Consider the following 20,601-nt stretch of genomic DNA (forward strand, 5'->3'; position numbering starts at 1 on the left):
GATAGGGAATGGCAAAGGACACACTAACAAAGGAGATTAATCAGAACTGGCTTTGACAAGCACTGTGGCAACTGGACAATTAAAACAGACTTTCAAGGGGGGGGGAAAGAAGAATGAACTGGGGAGAAGGGTAGAGAAAATAGTGCAAAAGTGAATGAATGAACACCCCAAATCTCTGTAAATGTTCATTAAAATTAAAACAATTTAATTTAAAAAAAGAAACAAAAAACCCAAAAAAACCCCAAAGAGTGCTACTAGTTCACCCACTTCTTGGTAGCCTCTGCAAAATGTGTTATCTTCTATTTTTTTGTTTTACAAATGCTGGCCAATCTTTGGAAAGAGCTCATTAATATTTTTAAAGTTTGATTTTTTAAAATTTCTACTCTTTATCCCATAACATGAAATTACATGAAATGTTATTAGTACTGTGAGTGCTTTCACATTTAACCATAAAATTTAATGCTTCTATTTAGATTTATCATCTGTGAATATGTCTTCTAGCAAATTACATGTTTTCAATAAACTTCGAGAAAGCCCTTACAGTGAAAACACTTTAAAACATAATGTAGAAAATCCAAGAGCATCATACAGTGGCAAATCAAGGTAAGTTTGAAAAAAAATTTTTTTATTAAAGTAATTGGGACATATACATCATAAAAATTTAGAAAGTACAAAAAACTGCAAATAATAAACAGGCATTCGTATTCTATAACCAAAGGCCAAGTGTGAAAAATGATACATTTTATTACTTTTAAATAACTTTTTTTTCTTGGTAATGATCATATCTGATCACTTGCTATGCATCTGAGAACTGGACAATGAATAAAGATGGCAGGAGAAGAATTAATGCCTTTGAGTTGTGTTGCAGAAGAATGCTGAACATCTCATGGACTGCCAAAAGAACAAAGAATATGTGTTGGAGAGGGTGCAGCCAGAGTACTCTTTGGAGTACTCTTTGCCTCACATACTTTGGGCATGTTTCTAGGAAGAGCTTTTCCTTGGAGAGGGACGTGATGCTCAGAAAGGTAAAGGATCGGAGAAGGAGAAGAAGACCCCTTATCAAGTAGATTGAGATGGTGATTGTCACAAAGGTCTATAATGCATCAGAAATTATGAGGATGGCACAGGATAGGACAACATTCTGTTTTTCAAAGACTTGTTACAGGTTGTACTTGACTCAACAGCACTTAACAACAACAACAACAACAACAACAACCGTTTAAATTTGAAATATATATTTTTCTCTATTCATGTATATGTTTTTAATTACAGTTACAATCCATAGAATGGATAAGAAGTAATGTTTGATAAGTTATATATTATAGAAGGAAGAAGAAAAGCAGTCTCTTCCCGTCCAGTTTACTACCTCTAAAAACCCACTAAAGGGTCTTCTATAAGTTATTTCCAAATCAGTGGTACAGAACAACAACAACAATATATTATAAATGTTGTTGTTATGTGTCGTTGAGTCATTTGCGACTCATAGCGACCCTTTGTACAACAGCCCTAAACCCTGCTCTATCCTGTGCCAATCACATTGCCTCTGACACACCCAACCAGATTACCCTAGTCACTGAATCAATCCACCTCATAGAGGGTCTTCCCCTCCTGCGCTGTCCCTCTACTCTACCCAGCATGATGTCCCTCTCCAAAGACCTGTCTCTCCTTACAACATGTCCAAAATATGTCAGACCAAGCCCCAGAATCCTTGCCTCCAAGGAGTAGCTTGGTTTAACCCTCTCTAGGATGAATCTGTTTGTTTTCTTGGCAGTCCTTGGTACATTCAATACTCTTCTCCAGGACCACAGCTCAAAGACATCTATTCTCCTTCTGTCCTCCCTAGTCATTGTCCAGCTCTCTGATGCATAACAAGTGATTGCAAAGACCATGGCCTGTATCAGGCGCACCTTCGTCTCCAAAGAGACACCGTTGCTCTTGAGTATTTGAGGTCCCTAACAGCAGACTTTCCCATCGCAATATGTTTTTTTATTTCCTGGCTCCTGGTGCCAAGAGTGTTGACTGTGGAGCCGAGCAAACTGAAGCTGTGAACAATCTCAATCTCTTCGCCATCAATCCTGATGCTTCCAATTATAGTATAGATACTTTTTACAACTTATGAATCACGTGGTATGTTTTTGTGTATTTAAAATTATTTCTTAGGGAAATAATTTTTAAAATAGGATTATAAGAATAATTTTGTAGATAAGTAAAAATATGCTTTCTAATTTTAATAAACAATTCATAATGTAAAAAAGTATAATACACATTGTTGTTGCTGCTGTTATATACCACTGAGTTGACTACAACTCAGACTGTGGCATGAAGGATATCATTGCTGATGTTAGATAGATAATAGCTGAAGGCAGAGAATACCAGAAGGATGTTGTTTTATGTTTTATTGACTATGTAAAGGCATTTGCCTGTGGATCATAACAAAGTATAGATAACATTAAGAATAGGAATCTCAGGACACTTAATTGAGTTCATAACCTATACCTAGACCACAAAACAGTTGTCTGAAGAAAGTAAGGAAATACTGCTTAAAAGGTGTGTATCAGGGTGGTATCTTTTCTCCATACTTATTCAATGTGTATGCTGAACAGATAATTTGAGAAGCAATATGAAGAAGAATGTAGCATCAGGATTGGAGGATGACTCATGAACAACCTATGTTATACAGAGGACACAGCCTTGCTTGTTGGAAGTGAAAAGGATTTGAACCACTGCAGAAGATCAAACTACAGTCTTCAATATGAATTGCATTTCAACATCAAGAAAACAAAAATCTTCACCTCTAGATCAATAGATACCATAATTGTTGGAGAAAAGATTGACATTGTCAACAATTTCATCTTGCTTGGATCCACAATAAATACCCTTGATACCAGCAGTCAGAAAATAAAAATCTTTTGACATGGGAAATCTGCTATCACGACCCTCTTCAAAGTTCTCAAGAACAATGCTATCAGTTTAAACACTAAGGTGCACTTTTGTAAACCCTGATCTTGGATCCATAGTCAACAGCCATGACAGGGACAGTAAAAAAAATAAAAGAAAGTGTTTAATTGGTAAAATCTACAGTGAAAAGTAACTTAAAAGTACTAAAGAGCAAGGTTGCCAGTTTAAAAACTAAGGTGCGTCTTACCCAACTTACGACATTCTGATTGATTCATATGCCTCTGAATGTTGGATTTATTGGAATTATTTATTAATAAATAAGAAAGAAAGAAATGCTTTCATTGCAGCTAGAATGTCTTCATTACAATTGCCTCTTGATCATATGGTACTTCCTGAAATATTTCAGTGTCAATAAATTATTGTTGGTATATTGAGTCTGTAAATTCCCACCATCGTCTTTTGATGCTTCATAGATCATTGAAGATTTGGTGCATAATATCTGTAAATATTACGACTCCAGGCTTGCATTTGTTTTTCAATTCTTTCTGCTTCATAATTGTTGAGTGAGTTTTCCTCTTATAGTCTCTGACTACAGCTCTCTGCCTATTCCATCAGAATACTTAATCTTCTTGATTTGCTCTTTGAAATCCTGTGTTCAGCTTTTACTTCAGTATCTCTTCCATTAATTAATTAATTAATCAATCAATTAATTAATTTGCCTGCTTCTCAGTGCCCTAGTGCAATTAGAGTGTCTTTTGACATCCATTTTTATTTTTCTTTCTCCTCTGTCTTTGAAATGACTTTTTGGTCTTTTAATGAATGATATCTTTGATGCGATCCCACATCTCATCCCAGTCATCCTTCATTGGTGTTCAATGCCTCAAACCTATTCTTCAAGTGACTTTTTTTAAATTCAGGTGGGATAAACTCAAGGTCATATTTATGTTCTCATGGATTTATTTTAATTTTCTTCAGCTTCAATTTGAACTTGAACCTGAGTAATTTTTTTTACATAAGTACAATTTTCATCAAAATTTAAATGCCATTTTTTGTATTCCATATCCTGTAATTTTTCTGTGATATTGTATATATCACATTGTATATAGCATTTCTAATTAAAATTTATCTATTTGGACTTGCTGAACATTTTAAATCTGTGCGTTATGTTGTCCATCAGTCTTGAAAAAAAAATGTGTGTTGTCCCACCTACCATAGACTCTACAGGACATAACCGAGGGAACTCTGGCACCCTAACAATAAGGAGTTGTACTGTCAACCTAAAGGTTTACAATTTTAATCCATCAGCTGCTCCACAGAAAAAAAAGATGAGAAATCTCCCATACCATTTGCTGCCACCTGCTGGTGGATCGGCTGTCATTCAGGCCTGACTCTATGACACATAACAGAATTTAGCTATAGGATTTTCTAGCCTTTAATGTTTACAGAGAGCAAATCCTCAGGTGCTCCTTTTTCCTGTGGAGTCACTTGAAAATTTGAATCGATGATCTTTCAATAAGCAGCCATATGCTTTTCTATTGTGCCTTCCTGAACAATTATCAAGTATTATTTCTTCAAATATTATTTGTACCCACTTTCTCTTTTTTTATTTAAATATATTTCCGATTTTTTCTCATTTCCATTTTAATATTTTTTCTCATTCTATTAAATATATTATTCTATAATTGTCTTTCATTTTTAATGTGACTGCCTCTCCTACTGTTGTTTTTGTCCCTTGAGTTTTCTGTGACCCAGTGGCAAGAAGCTGCACTGCAATCCTGAAGGCATGCGGTTCAAATCCACCAAGCGCTCCATGGGAGAGGGATGAACATTCTCCTCCCATGTGTTTAGCTGCTTCTGAAAATCTTCTGGAGCATCAGCTATGGGTCAGTCCGGACTTGATGATACACAGCAATAAGTAATCATACTTGTTATGTTTTTTTAATCTGTTATGCTTCATGATAGACAGACAAAAGATTGAAGTTGTTATGGTATTTAATTTTACTTAGACTTACAGTCAATACCTAAAGGAACAGCAGTCAGGAATTCAAAAGCCATGCTACATTGGGAATATCTGCTAGAGAAAGTATGTATGTCAGTATGCACCTAAGGAAAGCCATGGTATTTTTCAATTGCTTTGTATGCGAAAAGTTGGACAATGAAGTACTAAAACTGAAAAAAGAAATGATGATTTTGAATTATGATGTTAGTGAAGTGTATTGAATTATCCATGGACCAAACAAATCTGACTCAGAGGAAGTGCTACTAGGGAGTTTCTTAGAGGTAAGGATGGTGAAACGTAGTGTCACATACTATGAGTGTGTTTTAAGGAGGAGTCGATTCTTAGAAAAAGAGATCTGGTAAAAGTAGAGGATCAGAGAAAGAGAGGAAGACCACAGTGAAATGGATTGATGAAGTGATTAAGCAATGGGCTTGAGCATGACTGAGATCGTGATGGCATAAGATAAGACAACATTCGTTATCTGTTGCTTATAAGGTTGATATGAGTTGTTGTTGAATTGATGCCACATAACAGCAACAATTCATCTTACATACTCTTCAGTCATTTGTGTTCAATGCCTTGAACCTATTCCTAAAATTATCTTGAAATTCAGATGATGGAATAGATTCAAGCAAGATCATATCCTGTCTCCTGTGTACTTACTTAATTTTCTTTGGCTTCAATTTGAACTTAGTTATGAGCAGTTGATATATGACCCACAATCTGCCCAAACCTAGTTTTGACCGCTGGTATTGAGCTTCTCCAACAATTTCTTCCACAGATGTAGTCAATAGGATTCCTATTCAGCCCATCAGATGAAATCCACGTGTATAGTCATCATTTGTGTCTTTTGAAAAAGGTATTTGCAATAAAGAAATCATTATAAATACAAAATTTGATCATACTATTTCCAGCCTGTACTATCACCAAGCCCCTATTTTCCAACTACTATTCCTTCTTCACTGTTTTCAACTTTTGTATCACAGTCACCAATTATCATTAACACATCTTGATTGCATATTCTGTGAGATTTGGTAAAAGTTCTCCATTTCTTCTTTTTTGCCTCTAGATGTGGGAGCATATATTTGAATACTAGCAATGTTAATGGATCTTCTTTGTATGGTGGATAATATCCTATCACCCACAACATTGTATTTCAAATTAGAACTTGAAATTGGCTTTTTGACTATGAATGCAACAACATTCTTTTCTGTTTTGCATTGCCAGCATAGTATACTATATAATTATCTGATTCAAAGTGGCCAAAACCAGTCCATGTCATATCACTAATGAGTAATATATCATTATTCATATGCCTCATTTCATTTTTTATAATTTCCAGTTTTCCAACATTCAAGCTATGTACATTCCATGTACATTTACTAAATGATGTTTGTCATTGTTTTCCACTGACTTCCAGTCTGAGCTCTATCACTACACTACTATAGCTATCCACGTTCCTCTAGTGTTCATAGGGTTTTCAAAGGCTTGTTGTTTAAGAATTAGATGGCAATCCTGCTTCCTAGTCTGTCTTGATCTAGGAGCTTTCCTAAAACCTGCCCAATATATGTAACTCGTATGACATTTGATAAACCAGTGTTATTGTGTTCTGTATCACAACAACCTACAAGTTATCTCAGCATATCAAAGTGACAGACAAGTGCTGTACCAGTTAGAACAATGTTCTTCCCAAACACAACAAAGACTGCCTGAGTTGTGGGATGATACAAAGGATATCATCCATGAAGACAGCAAAAGGTCATTACAAAAACAGAGGAGAAAGGAAAAAAAACACACCCAAAATAGATGTCAGAAGAGACTCTAAAAATCATACTAGAGCATTGAGAAGCCAAAACAAAGGGAAAACATGCCAAAGTAAACAGAAGATTTCAACAGGCAGCTTGAGAGGACCAAGAAAAGTATTATAATGGAGTGTGCAGAGAGCTAGAATTGGAGAATAAAAAGGGAAGAATTTGTTTTGCATTTCTTAAGCTGTTGTTTTCATTATTATGTACTTTCGAGTCACCAGCGATTCCTAGTAAGCCTATGTATAACATCTCTGAAGCCTGCCCTGTCCTGAGCCATCTCACTGGCTTTGACACACCTACAACCATTGCCCTACTTACTGTATCAATCCATCTCATCCAGGGTCTTCCTCTCTTGCATTATACTTACACCTTTCTGAGCATGATGTCCTCCAAGGATCAGTCCCTCCTGGTGACCTGCCCAAAGTATGCGAGACAGAGCTTCAAAATCCTAACCTCCAAGGAGAAACTTGGTTTCACTTTCTTTAAGACAGATCTATTTGTTACCTTGGTTGTCTGTGGTATGTTCAAGATGCCTTTGAGTTTTGGTGCTGAAGAAGAGAATTCTTAAGCTGAGAGTACTGAAAAACAAATTTAAACCTCAAATTGCAATATTGAAAGATGCTATGGGCAAGAAAGCATCAAAAGAAAATGGAGGGAATAGAAAAAAATCATTGTACCAGAAGAACTAATTGATGCTGAAACATTTCAGAAAATACCATATAAATGGGAGCCAATGGTAATGAAGGAGGAAATGGAAGCTGCATTTAATGCACTGGCAAAAAAGGACCAAGGAATAGACGAGATACCAATCAACTTGTTTTAATTAACAGATGCAGCCTTGAATGTGCTCAGCAGTCTGTGCCAGTAAGTTTGGCCAACAGATTGGAAGAAATCCATATTTGTTTCCATTCCTAAGAAAGGTGATCCAACAGAATGTGGAAACGATCAAACAATATCATAAATTTCACATACAAGCAAACTGCGGCCAGAACAGTACATAGATGAGGAACTGCCAGAACTGCCAGAAGTTCAAGCAGGATTTAGAAGACGCCATGACACCAGGGATATTAATGCTGATGTCGGATAGATCCTGGCTGAAAAGTAAGGAATGCCAGAAGAATTTCTATTTGTGCTTTCTTGACTATGCTAAGGCATGTGAATGTGTGGATCATAAAAGTTGTGGCTGACACTAAGAGGAATGGTGGTCCTAGAGTACTTGATTGTGCTCATGCGAGACCTATACCTGGACCAGGAGGCTATTGTGCAAACAGAGAAGGGGAATACTGTGTGGTTTAAATTAGGAATGGAGTCCATCATAGTTGTATTCTGTCTATATCTATTCAATTTGTATGCTCAGCAAATTATTTGAGACGCTGGACTCTATGAAGAGGAATGTGGCATCAGAATTAGGGGGAAATCCATCAGTGACCTGCATTATGCAGTTGACACAACCTTGCTTGCTGAAAATAAGGAGGACTTGAAGGACCTGTTGAAGAAGATCAAGGAATACAGCCTTCAATATGGGTTGCATCTCAATGTCAAGAACACAAAGAGTCTTACCACTGGACCGATAGGCAACATCATGATGGATGGAGAAGAGATTGAAACTGTCAACAACTTCATCTTACTTGATCCATAGTCAAAACCCTTGGTACCAGAAGTAAGGAAATAAAGAGAGATATTGTACTAGGAAAAGTCTGCAGTTAGGGACCTCTCCAAATTACTAAGGAGTAATTATGTCAGTTTGAGGACTAAGGTGCATATGGTTCAGGCCATGGTTTTTACAGTCACTTGTATGCATCTGAAAGCTGTAAAGTAAATAAGGATGACAGAAGAATAATAGATGCCTTTGAGCTGCGGTGTTGGAAGAGTGCTGAGCATGCCATAGATGGCCAAAAGAATAGCAAATATATCCTGGAGAGGGTACAGCTGGAGTGCCCTTTGGAGGCAAGAATGATGAGGCTTGACTTCATATACTTTGAACATGTTGCTAGAAGGAGCTATTTCTTAGAGAAGGACATGATGCTTGGAAGGGTGGAGGGTCAGCAAAGAAGAGGATGGCCCTCAACCAGGTGGATTGATATGTAGACTGCTACACTGAGCTCTAGTGTGTCAGGAAGTATGAGAGTGGCACAGAACAGGACAGAATTCAGATCTGTTGTTCTTATGGTAACGATGAGTAGTACTTGACTTGATGACACTGAAAAAACAGCAATAACGAACACCAAGCTGCTCTGAAGGACTTGGAAAAAAACAGGGCCCCAGTAATTGATGGAGTTCCAATTGACATTTCTTTCTTTTTTTCTTTTTAATCATATAAAACTGTGTTATTCATAAAAAAGAGGGGGGAAAAAGTAGAACTGTTGTCTTGTTCCCTGCAGCATCTGTCTGAACTGTCTGGACACTGGAATGGTGGGGATGAGCCCTTCCTGGGTGGTTCCCTTCTCCAGGAGCTGGAGATGGGTAAGGAGCATGGGGGACCTTGAGACCAGAGGGCTCTAGACAGAGGAAGAGCCTTCGAGTCTGTGGGAGCTGTAGGGCATGAGTCGCTCACCCTGGAGTATGAGCCACGGAGGGAGCATGTTGAGGGGGCCTCAGGTTTGAAGTGAGAAGAGGCTGCATTCCTAAGTACTCCCCAGTAGATTCTGGGCACATAGACTGTTGAGTAACAGGGGAGGCTCTTAACCAAAGCCTTTGATCTCTTGAGTGGTGGCATAGCCTGGCCTCTAGGTGTGCTGACCATCAGCCACTCTGCTCCTTTCCTGACTGAGGTGTGAGGGCGCGGGGCCAGGTCCTTGTTCTTGTGCCTGGGCTGGTACTTACAGTTGGGGTAGTTGCGCAGGTGCCCTGAGCCATTTAGCCTCTTCCACAAATGGCCCTTTCTTGTCCTGGCCAAGCAGCTTCCACTGTGCGCCCAAATGCTTCAAGATCTCAGAATTGTGCATCATTGGGTTCTGCTGTGCCCTCTGCCGCCGCTGTGCGGAGCTCTGCACCAGAAAGGCGTTCACGGGCTGCTTCACTTTGCCTAAGGGAAGCACAGCTGAGATCATTAGGGCCATCTGCACCTTCCAGCTCTAGAGACCTTGGCAGTGAACAGGGACCATGGTAACGGGGGGGCGGGGGGGGGGCTCCAAGCTCCATGCCTGCTCCCGTGAGCAACCCGGTAATGACAGAGGGGGCTAGAGGGGAGCCTCCTCTGAAGGTCCTCTCCTCCAAAGTGAACCACTGACCCAGTAACCTTAAAACACAATGTCTTCCGACTCTGGAGTCATGGAGAAATCTGTAGCCTTAAAAAGTTCCCAAGTCCAGAGTCCTTAAAACGGAGCCCATGATCCCCGCAAGACAGCACACTTTAGTGGAAGCAGCAAGCAAGCCCTGCCGGTCCTGGTCCATAGGTTCCTGCAGGTGTAGCCGGTACAGCCCAGGTGCCTCTCAAAGGTCTGTGACTCCCAATTGACATATTTCAACAAACAGATGCCGCCCTGGAAGTGCTCACCTGACTATGCCAAGAAACCAGGAGGACAATCACCTGACCGGAAGGGATCCATATTTATTGTTTTTCAAAAAAAATAAGAAAGGTGAACCGACAGAATGTAGAAATTTATATAACAGTATCACTGATAATCACACACAAGCAAAATCCTGAAGATTATCCAAAAGTGACTGGAACAGTACATTGACAGAGAACTACCAGAAATACAAGCTGGGTTTAAACAATATTGACATCATTGCCAATATCAGATGGATATTGGCTGAAAGCAGAGTGTACCAGAGAAATGACTATCTGCATTTGATTGACCATGCCAGAGCATTTGACTACATAAACAAAAGAAATTGTGGCCAACCTTGAGAAAAATAGGAATCCCAGAACATGATTATGCTCATGTTAAACATATAATTGGACCAGGAGGCAGTCATCAGAACAGAGTAAGGAAACACTGCATGTTTCAAAATCAGAAAAGGAGTGCATCAGGCAAGTATCCTGTCACCATACCTTTTCAATCTGTGTACAGATCCGTTTATTCAAGAGGCTGGACTTTATGTGCAGGAATATGGCATCAAGAATGGAGAAAGACTCATCAACAACCTTACTTGCTGAAACTGAGGAGGGCCTGAAGCATTTGCTGAAGAGGGTCAAGAGCTGTGCTTTGCAATATGAATTGAAGCAGAACATCAAGAAAAAAGATTCTCACCACTGGGCCAATTAGCAGCATGATGATTGATGGAGAAGAGATTGTGATTGTTAACAATTTCAGCTTGCTCAGCCTCCCAATCAACACTTTGGCACCAGTAGTCAGAAAATCAAAAGACAAATTGCATTTGGAAAATCTGCTGTCAGAGAGACCTCTCCAGAGTACTGAAGAACAAGGAGGTCAGACTGGAGACTAAAGTGCACCTGATCTAGGTCATGGTCTTCACAGTTACTTGCTATGCATCAGAGAGCTAAACAGTGACCAAAGATGATGGAAGAATTGCTGCTGCTGAGTTGTGCTGGAGATAAACCCCTGACTTTTTTTTTTCCTTACTCAACAATTGCTTAGAAATCATTCTTGCCCTTGTTTCTGTGATTTGGCACCAAGGTAAACCAGACTCAATCTCCGGCACCAGTCATCTGAGATAAAAAAGGGACTAATCTTGCACCAATATAATGGTATCTTTGTTTCTTACATGTTACATATGTATTTTCATAGACATTACACTCAGTGTCTTAATGTATTCTTATTTATTTTTGTGTGCATGTATTTCCTTGATATTTTTTAAATATTTTTTTTTGGCTTACCTGTTTGTTAGTTTTCACTTTCCTCTTCTTTAGAAAGATGAGTTTTTGTAGGCTCAGTATGAGTTCTGCAAAAACATGTGTAGAACTTCATGCACATTCTTTAAGTGAAGCATGTAAGTCTCCATTTGTCTGAATGAAACAGAACACAGAATCTTGTAGTGAATTACTGGTGCAGAGCATACTATTTTGCAACGTATTCTTTTATAAATGATTCTACTTTATATTCTAGAGTCTCTCTTTTTTTCTTTTAGAGAAAAAAGACCAAAATATTTTAAAGGCTTTAATAATATATGCACATTTATTTTGGCTGTCTACAAAATAGAAAGAAAAATATTATAGGGAATGTAAATGTTACATGAGGAAGATATAATCGAGTAATTATTATTCAAGGTTTTCCCCATGTATGCTACTGGTATTTTTCATATCTGTAGGCTAAAGTCTTTGAAGCTTCCTTAGATGTTAATAAGCTTGAAATATTTTATTTTTATTAATCTTTACAACACTTTTATATTTATCAAAGTGTTTTCTGCAACTATGTTATTGTTGTCATGTGCCACCGAGTCACCTGTGACCCATAGCAACCCTTTGTACAGCAGCTCTAAACCCTGCCCTGTCCTGAGCCAGTCTCAATAATTCCGACACACCAACCCCTATTGCCCCATTTACTGTATCAAACCATCTCATCCAGGGTCTTCCTCTTCTTCACTGTCCCTCCACCCTTCCGAGCATGATATCCTTCTCCAAGGACCAGTCTCTCCTGGTCACATGCCAAAAGTATGTGAGATGGAGTTTCAAAATCCTAGATTTTAAGGAGAGACTTGGTTTCATCTTTTCCAAGACTGACCAATTTGTTTTCTTGGCAGTCCGTGGTATTTATTTTAAGATTCTTCTCCAGCACCACAACTCGAAGGCATTGATTCTTCTTCTGACATCCTTAGTCATTGTCTAGCTCTCTGATGCATAGCAAGTAATTGTAAAGACCATGGACTGGATTAGGCACACCTTAATCTCTAGACAGACATCTTTGCTCTTTGTTACTCTGGTGAGGTTCCTGACAGCAGATTTTCCCAATGTAATTTGTCTTTTGATTTCCTGACTACTGGTGCCAAGTGTGTTGATTGTACAGATGTAATATTAATTTAAATACATACATATTTTCAATATGATATAACTCTGTAAGGTAGACTATAAATACATGTTTTCAGAAATAAGAAGCTTATTTCTAGACTCAAGATATCTTTGATCAATAATCTTTAGATTTCACTTTTCTGAATAATTACAATCCTTCAAGTAAAATAATGATAGCTATAACCTTGCCATACAACTTTAATTTTAGTCCTGGACATCTATACTTGGACCACCCCTCAAAATATAATGATTTAGACAAAAGATATGGTAAATTGGATTTGGATGGTACAACCTTGCTTGCTGAAAGTGAGGAGGACTTGAAGCACTTGTTACAGAATACTAAAGAATACAGCCGTCAATATGGATTACATCTCATTGTCAATCAAGAAAACAAAGATTCTTACCACTGGGCCAACTGATACACAACTTTATGATATATGGAGAAAATATTTAAACTGTTAACAATTTCATCTTACTTGGATCCACAATTAGTACCTTTTGTACCAGTAGTTAGGCTATCAGGAGATGCTTTGCACTGGGAAAATCTGCTGTTAGGGACCTCCTTAAATAACTGAGGAGCAATGATATCAGTTTGAGGACTAAGGTGCACCTTATTCAGGCCATGTTCTTTCTAATCACTTGCTATGTATCTGAGAGCTGGACAATGAATAAGGAGGACAGAATAATAGATGCCATTGAGCAGTGGTGTTGGAGAAGAACACTGAATATCCCATGGATGGCCAAAAGAACAAACAGATATGTCTTGGAGAGTTTGCAGCCAGAATGCTCTTTGGAGGCAAGAATGATGAGGCTTTACCTCACTAACTTTGGGCATGTTGTTAGGAGGGACTATTCTGTGGAGAGGGATGTGATGCTGGGAAGGGTGGAGGGTTGACAAAGGACAGAAAGACCCTCAATCAGATGTTTTGAAACAGTGTCTTCTGCAGTGGACTCTAATGTTTCAAGAATTTTGAGGATAGCACAGGACAGGACAGAGTTCATAGGGTTGTTTTGGGACATACTCAACTCAGTAGTACCTAACAACAATAACACGGCACTAACGAGTATAAGTACATTAGAAATATTGTAATGTGGCTTCTTTTAGGATTCAGTGTCCTACATGAGAGATCAGAAGCTACTGAAGAGATTATTTACGTGCAGTTTTGGGCCTTGATTTCACTGACTTAGAACAGAAAGTTTAGCTGTGATGGCCAACAATCCTGGGTATTCCATCTTCTAAAACATAGTTAAAGGATTATCCTTCCAATGCTCATGCACGTTATTAATATTCTTTTTCATCTGATATACGCTTTGTTCACCCACACCTCATATTTCTAATCTCTAAGAACAATTCTTGCAGCTCTTTGATAGATACTCATGACCCACTGTAAAAATAAATTCATGGATGTGATTTTTAGACCACGTTTATCAGGGTCATTGTTACTTTCCTTTTTCTCCTAAAGGGAGAAATGACAGAGATACAATTTAAAGGTTTTTCATCAGCAAAAGAATACAGATCAGAGTTAACAATCTTTTATAGTCAACTACTTCAATTTAAGTACTATTATCTATGCCAAGTAACTAACTCGCTTTGGGATGAAAATAATTTTTTACAAAAAATAATATTAAACTTAAAAAGCCTGGATGTTTGTAGGTGAGTTTCTTAAGATATCCTTGAGAAGATCACTGATTATAACCATTTTAATAACTGAATTCTTTCAAGTGTGAAATTATTTAGAAAAGTAAATGGAGCTTTAGTGTTGTAGTATTTTCAACCTCCAAATTTATGTAAATTTCTTATATGCAACTTAAATGCTCAAAATTAATCTATGTCATTGTGTGAATCATACTTGTTTAACTTCCTTTATCATGCTTGGGAGGGTGGAGGGCAGGCGCAGGAAGGAAAGGCCCTCTGGGAGGTGGATTGATTCGGTGACTGGGGCAATCAGGATGAGTGTGTAGGAGACAATGAGATTGGCACAGGACAGAGCAGAGCTTAGTGCTGTTGTACATAAGGTTGTTATGAGTCGCAAGTGACTCAATGGCACATAACAACAACAAAATGGAATAAAAGTTATCTCAAGAAGAAAAATAAAATTATAAATCTTTATATTTGAAAATCTTAGGAAATACAAAATGTAAAATTATATTAACTGTATTTTAAAATGTAAGTGAACATACAACTTAGTGGTTGATTTTTTCCTTTATATTATAAAGCCTTTTGGTTATCCATAATATAATGATAGTCAGGAAAGATAAATGCAGGTGAGGTATTCATAAAGTAACTCTCTGTATATGTCCATTTCATTGACTATTTATACCTTCATTTAATCTATCCTGAATTCCTCATAATCTGGAAGGTGTTACAAACACACCTAAAATGAACAGGTCATCCTTTCACGCTGATGATTTTTAGAAGCCATGCTTTCTGTTATATTTTCTTTGCTTTATAACATTTTCCCCATAACATAAAATAAGTAAAAAAAGACCAGTTTTGCCGCCCCCCCACCTTCTAATCCTTTTTGCTTCTCTGAGATCTGATATTTTTTCTTTCTTTAGTATAACTCTACTGTTGTGTACCATGGAGTCAGAACTGACCCATAGGGGACACTCTGGTGGGTTTTCAGAGGCAGTTAATCACACAGGAGGAGATTGCCCATCCTTCTCCTATGGAGCAGATGGGTGCCTCAAATTGCATGCCTTCAGGATTACAGCACAGCTTCTTGCCATTAGGCCAAATTTCCTTTGACTTTCTAAATATAAACTTTAATGATAGTCTCTCTTTTTATAGCCTTCTATAAATGCCTGCAGCATACACTTATGGCCATTCTTGTTATTTTTATTCTTTTGTATATGAATATTTGTGTGAAAAAAATGGCAATTTCTTTCCCCAATCCACAAACCATAATTTAAATTGTCTCTAGAAATAAAAAAGAAGCAACTAACAAAAATTTTATGGACATCCTTCTAACCCATAAAATCTGAGAGTAGAGGTACAGTCACACTTCATCTATGTCTTCAGTAATTACTATATTTTCTTTAGAGTGACTGTAAAGTTGTGGTGTTGGAGAAGAGTACTGGATATGCAATGGACTGCCAAAAGAGCAAAAAGGTCTTGGAGAAAGTATACTAATAGAGCAAACAAGGATGGTGAAACTTTGCCTCAAATATTGGGTCATGTTTTTAGGAAAGGCAAATCCTGAGAAAAAGACATGCTTGGAAGTAAGGAAAGGGCAATGACAGTGAAGTAGGCCCTTAACAAGAGGGAAAGACAGTGACTGTAACAATGGGTTCAAGTATGACAGAGATTGTGAGGATGGCACAAGATAGACAAGTCTTCCTACTATAGCTTCATATGGTCCCTATGAGCCATCGTAGACTTGAGAGCACCTAACAACATATGCTCTCTAACAAATACTTGAGATAAAATGGCTAACATGACAAACGTAGTCAGTATTTTCATTAGAATAAGGACTGAAAGAATAGGAACTCTGGTACATCATCCTACAAACATGGATTGGGGACTATAATGGTGAATAAAATGGAAAGTAATTTTCTGAGTTTTGGAATTCTGAGATTTGGAGTACTTTATTGCACAATTTCTCATTAAAAGTTACTCTCTACTGTACATAACCGTTCAGGTCTAATATCAACTAATTAAAGCGGCAGGTAATTACTTATAATCCCTAGAGAGAGAATGAGAGAGCAAGAGCCTATGGTGATGAAAGAAGAAGTTCAGGCTGCTTTGAAGGACATGGCCAAAAATAAGGCTCCAGGAATAGATGGTATACCAATTGACATATTTCAGTTAACAGATGCTGCCCTGGACGTGCTCACCAAGTTGTGCCAAGAAATCTGGAGAACGACCACTTGGCCAACTGACTGGAAGAGATTGATATTTGTTCCTATCCCAAAGAAAGGCGACCCAACCGAATGTGGAAACTACAGAACAATTTCACTGATTTCACATGCAAGCAAGATTTTACTGAAAATTATCCAAAAACGACTGGAACAGCACATCAACAGAGAACTACCAGAAGTCCAGGCTGGTTTCAGAAGGGGTCGTGGTACTAGAGATATTGTAGGTGACGTTAGATGGATCTTGGCTGAAAGCAGGGAATACGAGAGGAATGTCTATCTGTGTTTCATTGACTATGCAAAGGCATTTGACTGTGTAGATCATAACAAACTGTGGCTGACTCTGAGAAGAATGGGAATCCCAGAACACTTGATCGTTCTAATGCGAAACTTATACTTGGACCAGGAGGCAGTCGTCAGAACAGAGCAAGGGAACACTGCATGGTTCAAAATTGGGAAGGGTGTACGCCAGGGATGCATCCTATCTCCATACCTTTTCAACCTATATGCAGAACAGATTATCCGCGAGGCTGGGCTCTATGAGGACAAATGTGGGGTCAGGATTGGTGGACGATTTATCAACAATCTGCGTTATGCGCATGACACAACCCTGCTTGCTGAAACTGAGGAGGACCTGAAGCGCCTGCTGCAGAGTGTCAAGGACTGCAGCCTACAATATGGATTGAGGCTCAATGTCAAGAAGACAAAGATTCTCACCACTGGACCAATTGGCAGCATCAGGATGGATGGTGAAGAGATTGAGATTGTACACAGCTTTAGTTTGCTTGGCTCCATAGTCAACAGTCTTGGCACCAGCAGCCAGGAAATTAAAAGGCGCATTGCCATGGGAAAGTCTGCTGTTAGGGACCTCTCCAAAGTGCTGAAGAGCAGTGGTGTCTCTCTGGAAACTAAGGTGCGTCTGATACAGGCCATGGTCTTCGCAATCACCTGTTATGCATCAGAGATGGGACAATGACCAAGGGGGATAGAAGGAGAATTGATGCCTTTGAGCTGTGGTGCTGGAGAAGAGTATTGAGAATGCCATGGACTGCTAGGAAAACAAACAGATTTGTCCTGGAGAGGGTTAAACCAGGTGGCTCCTTGGAGGCAAGGATTCTGAGGCTCCGTCTAACATACTTTGGACATGTTGTGAGGAGAGACCGGTCCTTAGAGAGGGACATCATGCTTGGGAGGGTGGAGGGACAGCGCAGGAGAGGAAGGCCCTCTATGAGGTGGATTGATTAAGTGACTGGGATAATTGGGATGGGTGTGTCAGAGACGGTGTGATTGGCACAGGACAGAACGGAGTTTAGGGCTGTTGTACATAGGGTCGCTATGAGTCGCAGGCGACTCGACGGCACATAACAACAACAACAACAACAGAGAGAGAATTGATTGGTCCAACTTGAATCAAATATCTACTATGACCCAATGAACTGTGGAAGCTGGAGGTGGAACCATTTAGAAGTAATTACGAAGATCGATCTCATTAAGTAAGGGTATAAGTAATGGGAAGTTATCAGAAAATGAATTTTTATAAAAAAAAATTACACGTATTTGGATTTCACTGTGTAAGACTTCCCTGAATCTCCTTAAATCATAAGAGCTACTTCTTTCCAGTTTTTCTCTTAACTATTATTTTTCTGTCAGTTGTGCCCCACAGAAAAAAGATGGGCAATCTCCTCCTGTGTGATTAACTGCGTCTGAGAATCTGCAGGAGGGCCAACTATGTATGGGTCAGTTCCAGTTTGATGGTGCACAACAATGTTTGTCTAAATATCTCTCACTGGCTTTTCTCCATGATATTTACTCTCACAGATAGGTAGATAAGGCTGAAATATTTATTTATATGTATTCTCCAGTCCTTAACACTGGACTCATAAATCAAGTTAGATTATACACCTCTCCACAAAACCCAAAGTATGACCTTGAATCAATCCTACATGAATTAAAAAAATCACTTTAAGAACAGATTTAAGGCATTGAATACTAATTATTGAAGACTAGCGCACTGACAGGATGACATCGAAGATATTATCCATGAAGAGAGAGAAGGGTTCTTACAAAGATAGGGGAGAAAAAAAAAAAAACCAAAACAGGTGTCAGAACCCTATCAAAATTGAACTAAAGCATGAAGAAGCTAAAAACAAAGGGAAAAGATGCTGGAATAAAAGAGCTGAACAGAAGAGTACAAAGGGCAGCTCTAGAAGACAAAACAAAATATTATAAAGGAATATGCAGAGAGCTGGAATTGGAGGGAAACAGGGAAGAACTTACTAGGCTAAGTTAACTTAAAAAAACTGAAAAACAAATTCAAGCCTTGACTTGCAATGCTAAAAGATGAGATATGGACAAAATTTTGAATTTTCTAGGAAGCATCAAAAAAGAAGGTGGAAGGAATATGCAGTACTAAAAAGAATTAGTTGATACTGAAAAATTTCAGGAAGTAGCGTATGATCAAGGACTGATAGTAGTGAAGGAATAAGTTAAAACAACAGTGAACAAATTGACAAAAAATAAGGCCCTAGGAATTTGGATACTAATTGATATATTTCAACTAATAGATACAACCTTAGCCCTGCTTATCAGTATATGCCTGGAAATTTGAAGGCCAAATGCCTGGTCAATTTACTCAAAGATATCTATATTTTTTCCTATTCCCAAGAAAAATAATCCAAATGAATGTGCAAAGTATTGAATAAAAATTAATATCACAAGCAAGAAAAATTTTGCTGAAGAGCATTGCTGTCAAAGTTGGATTAAGAAGAGTCTGTGCATTTATTTTTCTGTAATCTTGTCATGAAAATAATACCTTATTCTATACTCTTTTTAAAATTTTTTTCTACTCGTTTATTTACAAAATTCAAATACAAATTTGAACAAATTCTTTCAATTTCCTTCACCACCCCCATCAAATTGTACAACCCAATGATTAATGCCCCTTTTCACCTGCACATCCACATTCCTCTACTTCCAGCCTCTCCCACCCCTCCTGGATCCTTATACTCATCCAACAATAACAGTTTTATGTAATATTTATTATTATGGAACTGAATTAGTTCACTCAGCATAATGTTCTCCAGTCCCTCCCAAGTTAGGTAATAATTTACAAAGTTATTTCTCCTGTGTGCTTCATTGTATTCCATCGTGTGAATATACCATAATTTCTCAATCCATTCATTTGTGGCTGGACATTTGGGCTGTTTCCATGTTCTTGTGATGGTGAATGATGCTGCTAAGAACATTGGTGTACAAACCTCAGTTGTGCCTCAGTTCTCAAATTCTCATTATTTTTATCACAAGTTTACAGAAAAAGAAATGCATATTAGAGTGGACAGTGAACTGGGGGGATTGTATAACAATGAAATAATTTTTTTTTCTTCAAAGATAAAAATGAACTGGGGGAGGGGTGGGCAGGGATGAAAATGTGCACCAATGAATGGGGGAAAATGTAATTGAAAGAATATTCTGTAAAAATATTTATATGTTGCATTAAAAATTATCAATAAAAACAATTTTTTTTTTAAAAGAAGAGGTTGTGACAACAGCAATAGAATTGTTGATGTAAGGTGGATCTTAGATGAAAGCAAAGACTATCAGAAGACTGTCTATTTGTGTTTTATCCACTATGCAAAGGCATTTGAGTGTGTGGATCATAACACATTATGGCTATTATTGAGAGGAATGGGAATCCTGGTACACTTAATTATATAATGCCTAAACCCAGACCCCAAAGTTGTTGTCTGAATGAAGCAAAGAACACTGAATGGTTTAAGTACCAAGAAAGGCTTGTGTCAGGGTTGTATCCTTTCCCCATACATATTCAATCTGTATGCTGAACAAATTATTTGAGAAACTAGATTCTTTTTTTTCTTTTTTTAAAAATAATTTTAATGAACATCTACAGAGAATTTGGATTTCCATTCATTCATTGCTGCACTTCTCTACCCGCCCAGCCCTCTCCCTCTGCCCCCCAGTTCGCTCCTCTCTTTCAAAAGCAAAAGAAAGACTCCCTCCCTGGTACACAATCCCTCTGCACCCCTCCCACCATCCCAAGTACATTCCACTATGCAACCTTAATTGTGGACTCTTGTGATAACCATAATATCCTATCATACATCGCTTTTAAA

At 38.2% G+C, this 20,601-nt stretch overlaps 1 protein-coding gene across 1 annotated transcript in view; it reads left to right on the top strand.

Annotated features, from left to right (window-relative positions):
• The window catches only part of TMEM232 (transmembrane protein 232), a 480,401-nt gene that overhangs the window by 31,150 nt on the left and 428,650 nt on the right, over positions 1-20,601 (top strand). The window contains exon 2 of the mRNA XM_006886706.1: positions 474-603. Within this exon, the coding sequence (XP_006886768.1) occupies positions 474-603 (130 nt within the window). The remainder of the gene's footprint in view (positions 1-473; positions 604-20,601) is intronic.

The sequence above is a fragment of the Elephantulus edwardii genome, unplaced genomic scaffold (genome assembly GCF_000299155.1).
Source record: "Elephantulus edwardii isolate Elephantulus edwardi_28Jun2011 unplaced genomic scaffold, EleEdw1.0 scaffold00050, whole genome shotgun sequence".
In the NCBI taxonomy this organism is placed as follows: domain Eukaryota; kingdom Metazoa; phylum Chordata; class Mammalia; order Macroscelidea; family Macroscelididae; genus Elephantulus; species Elephantulus edwardii.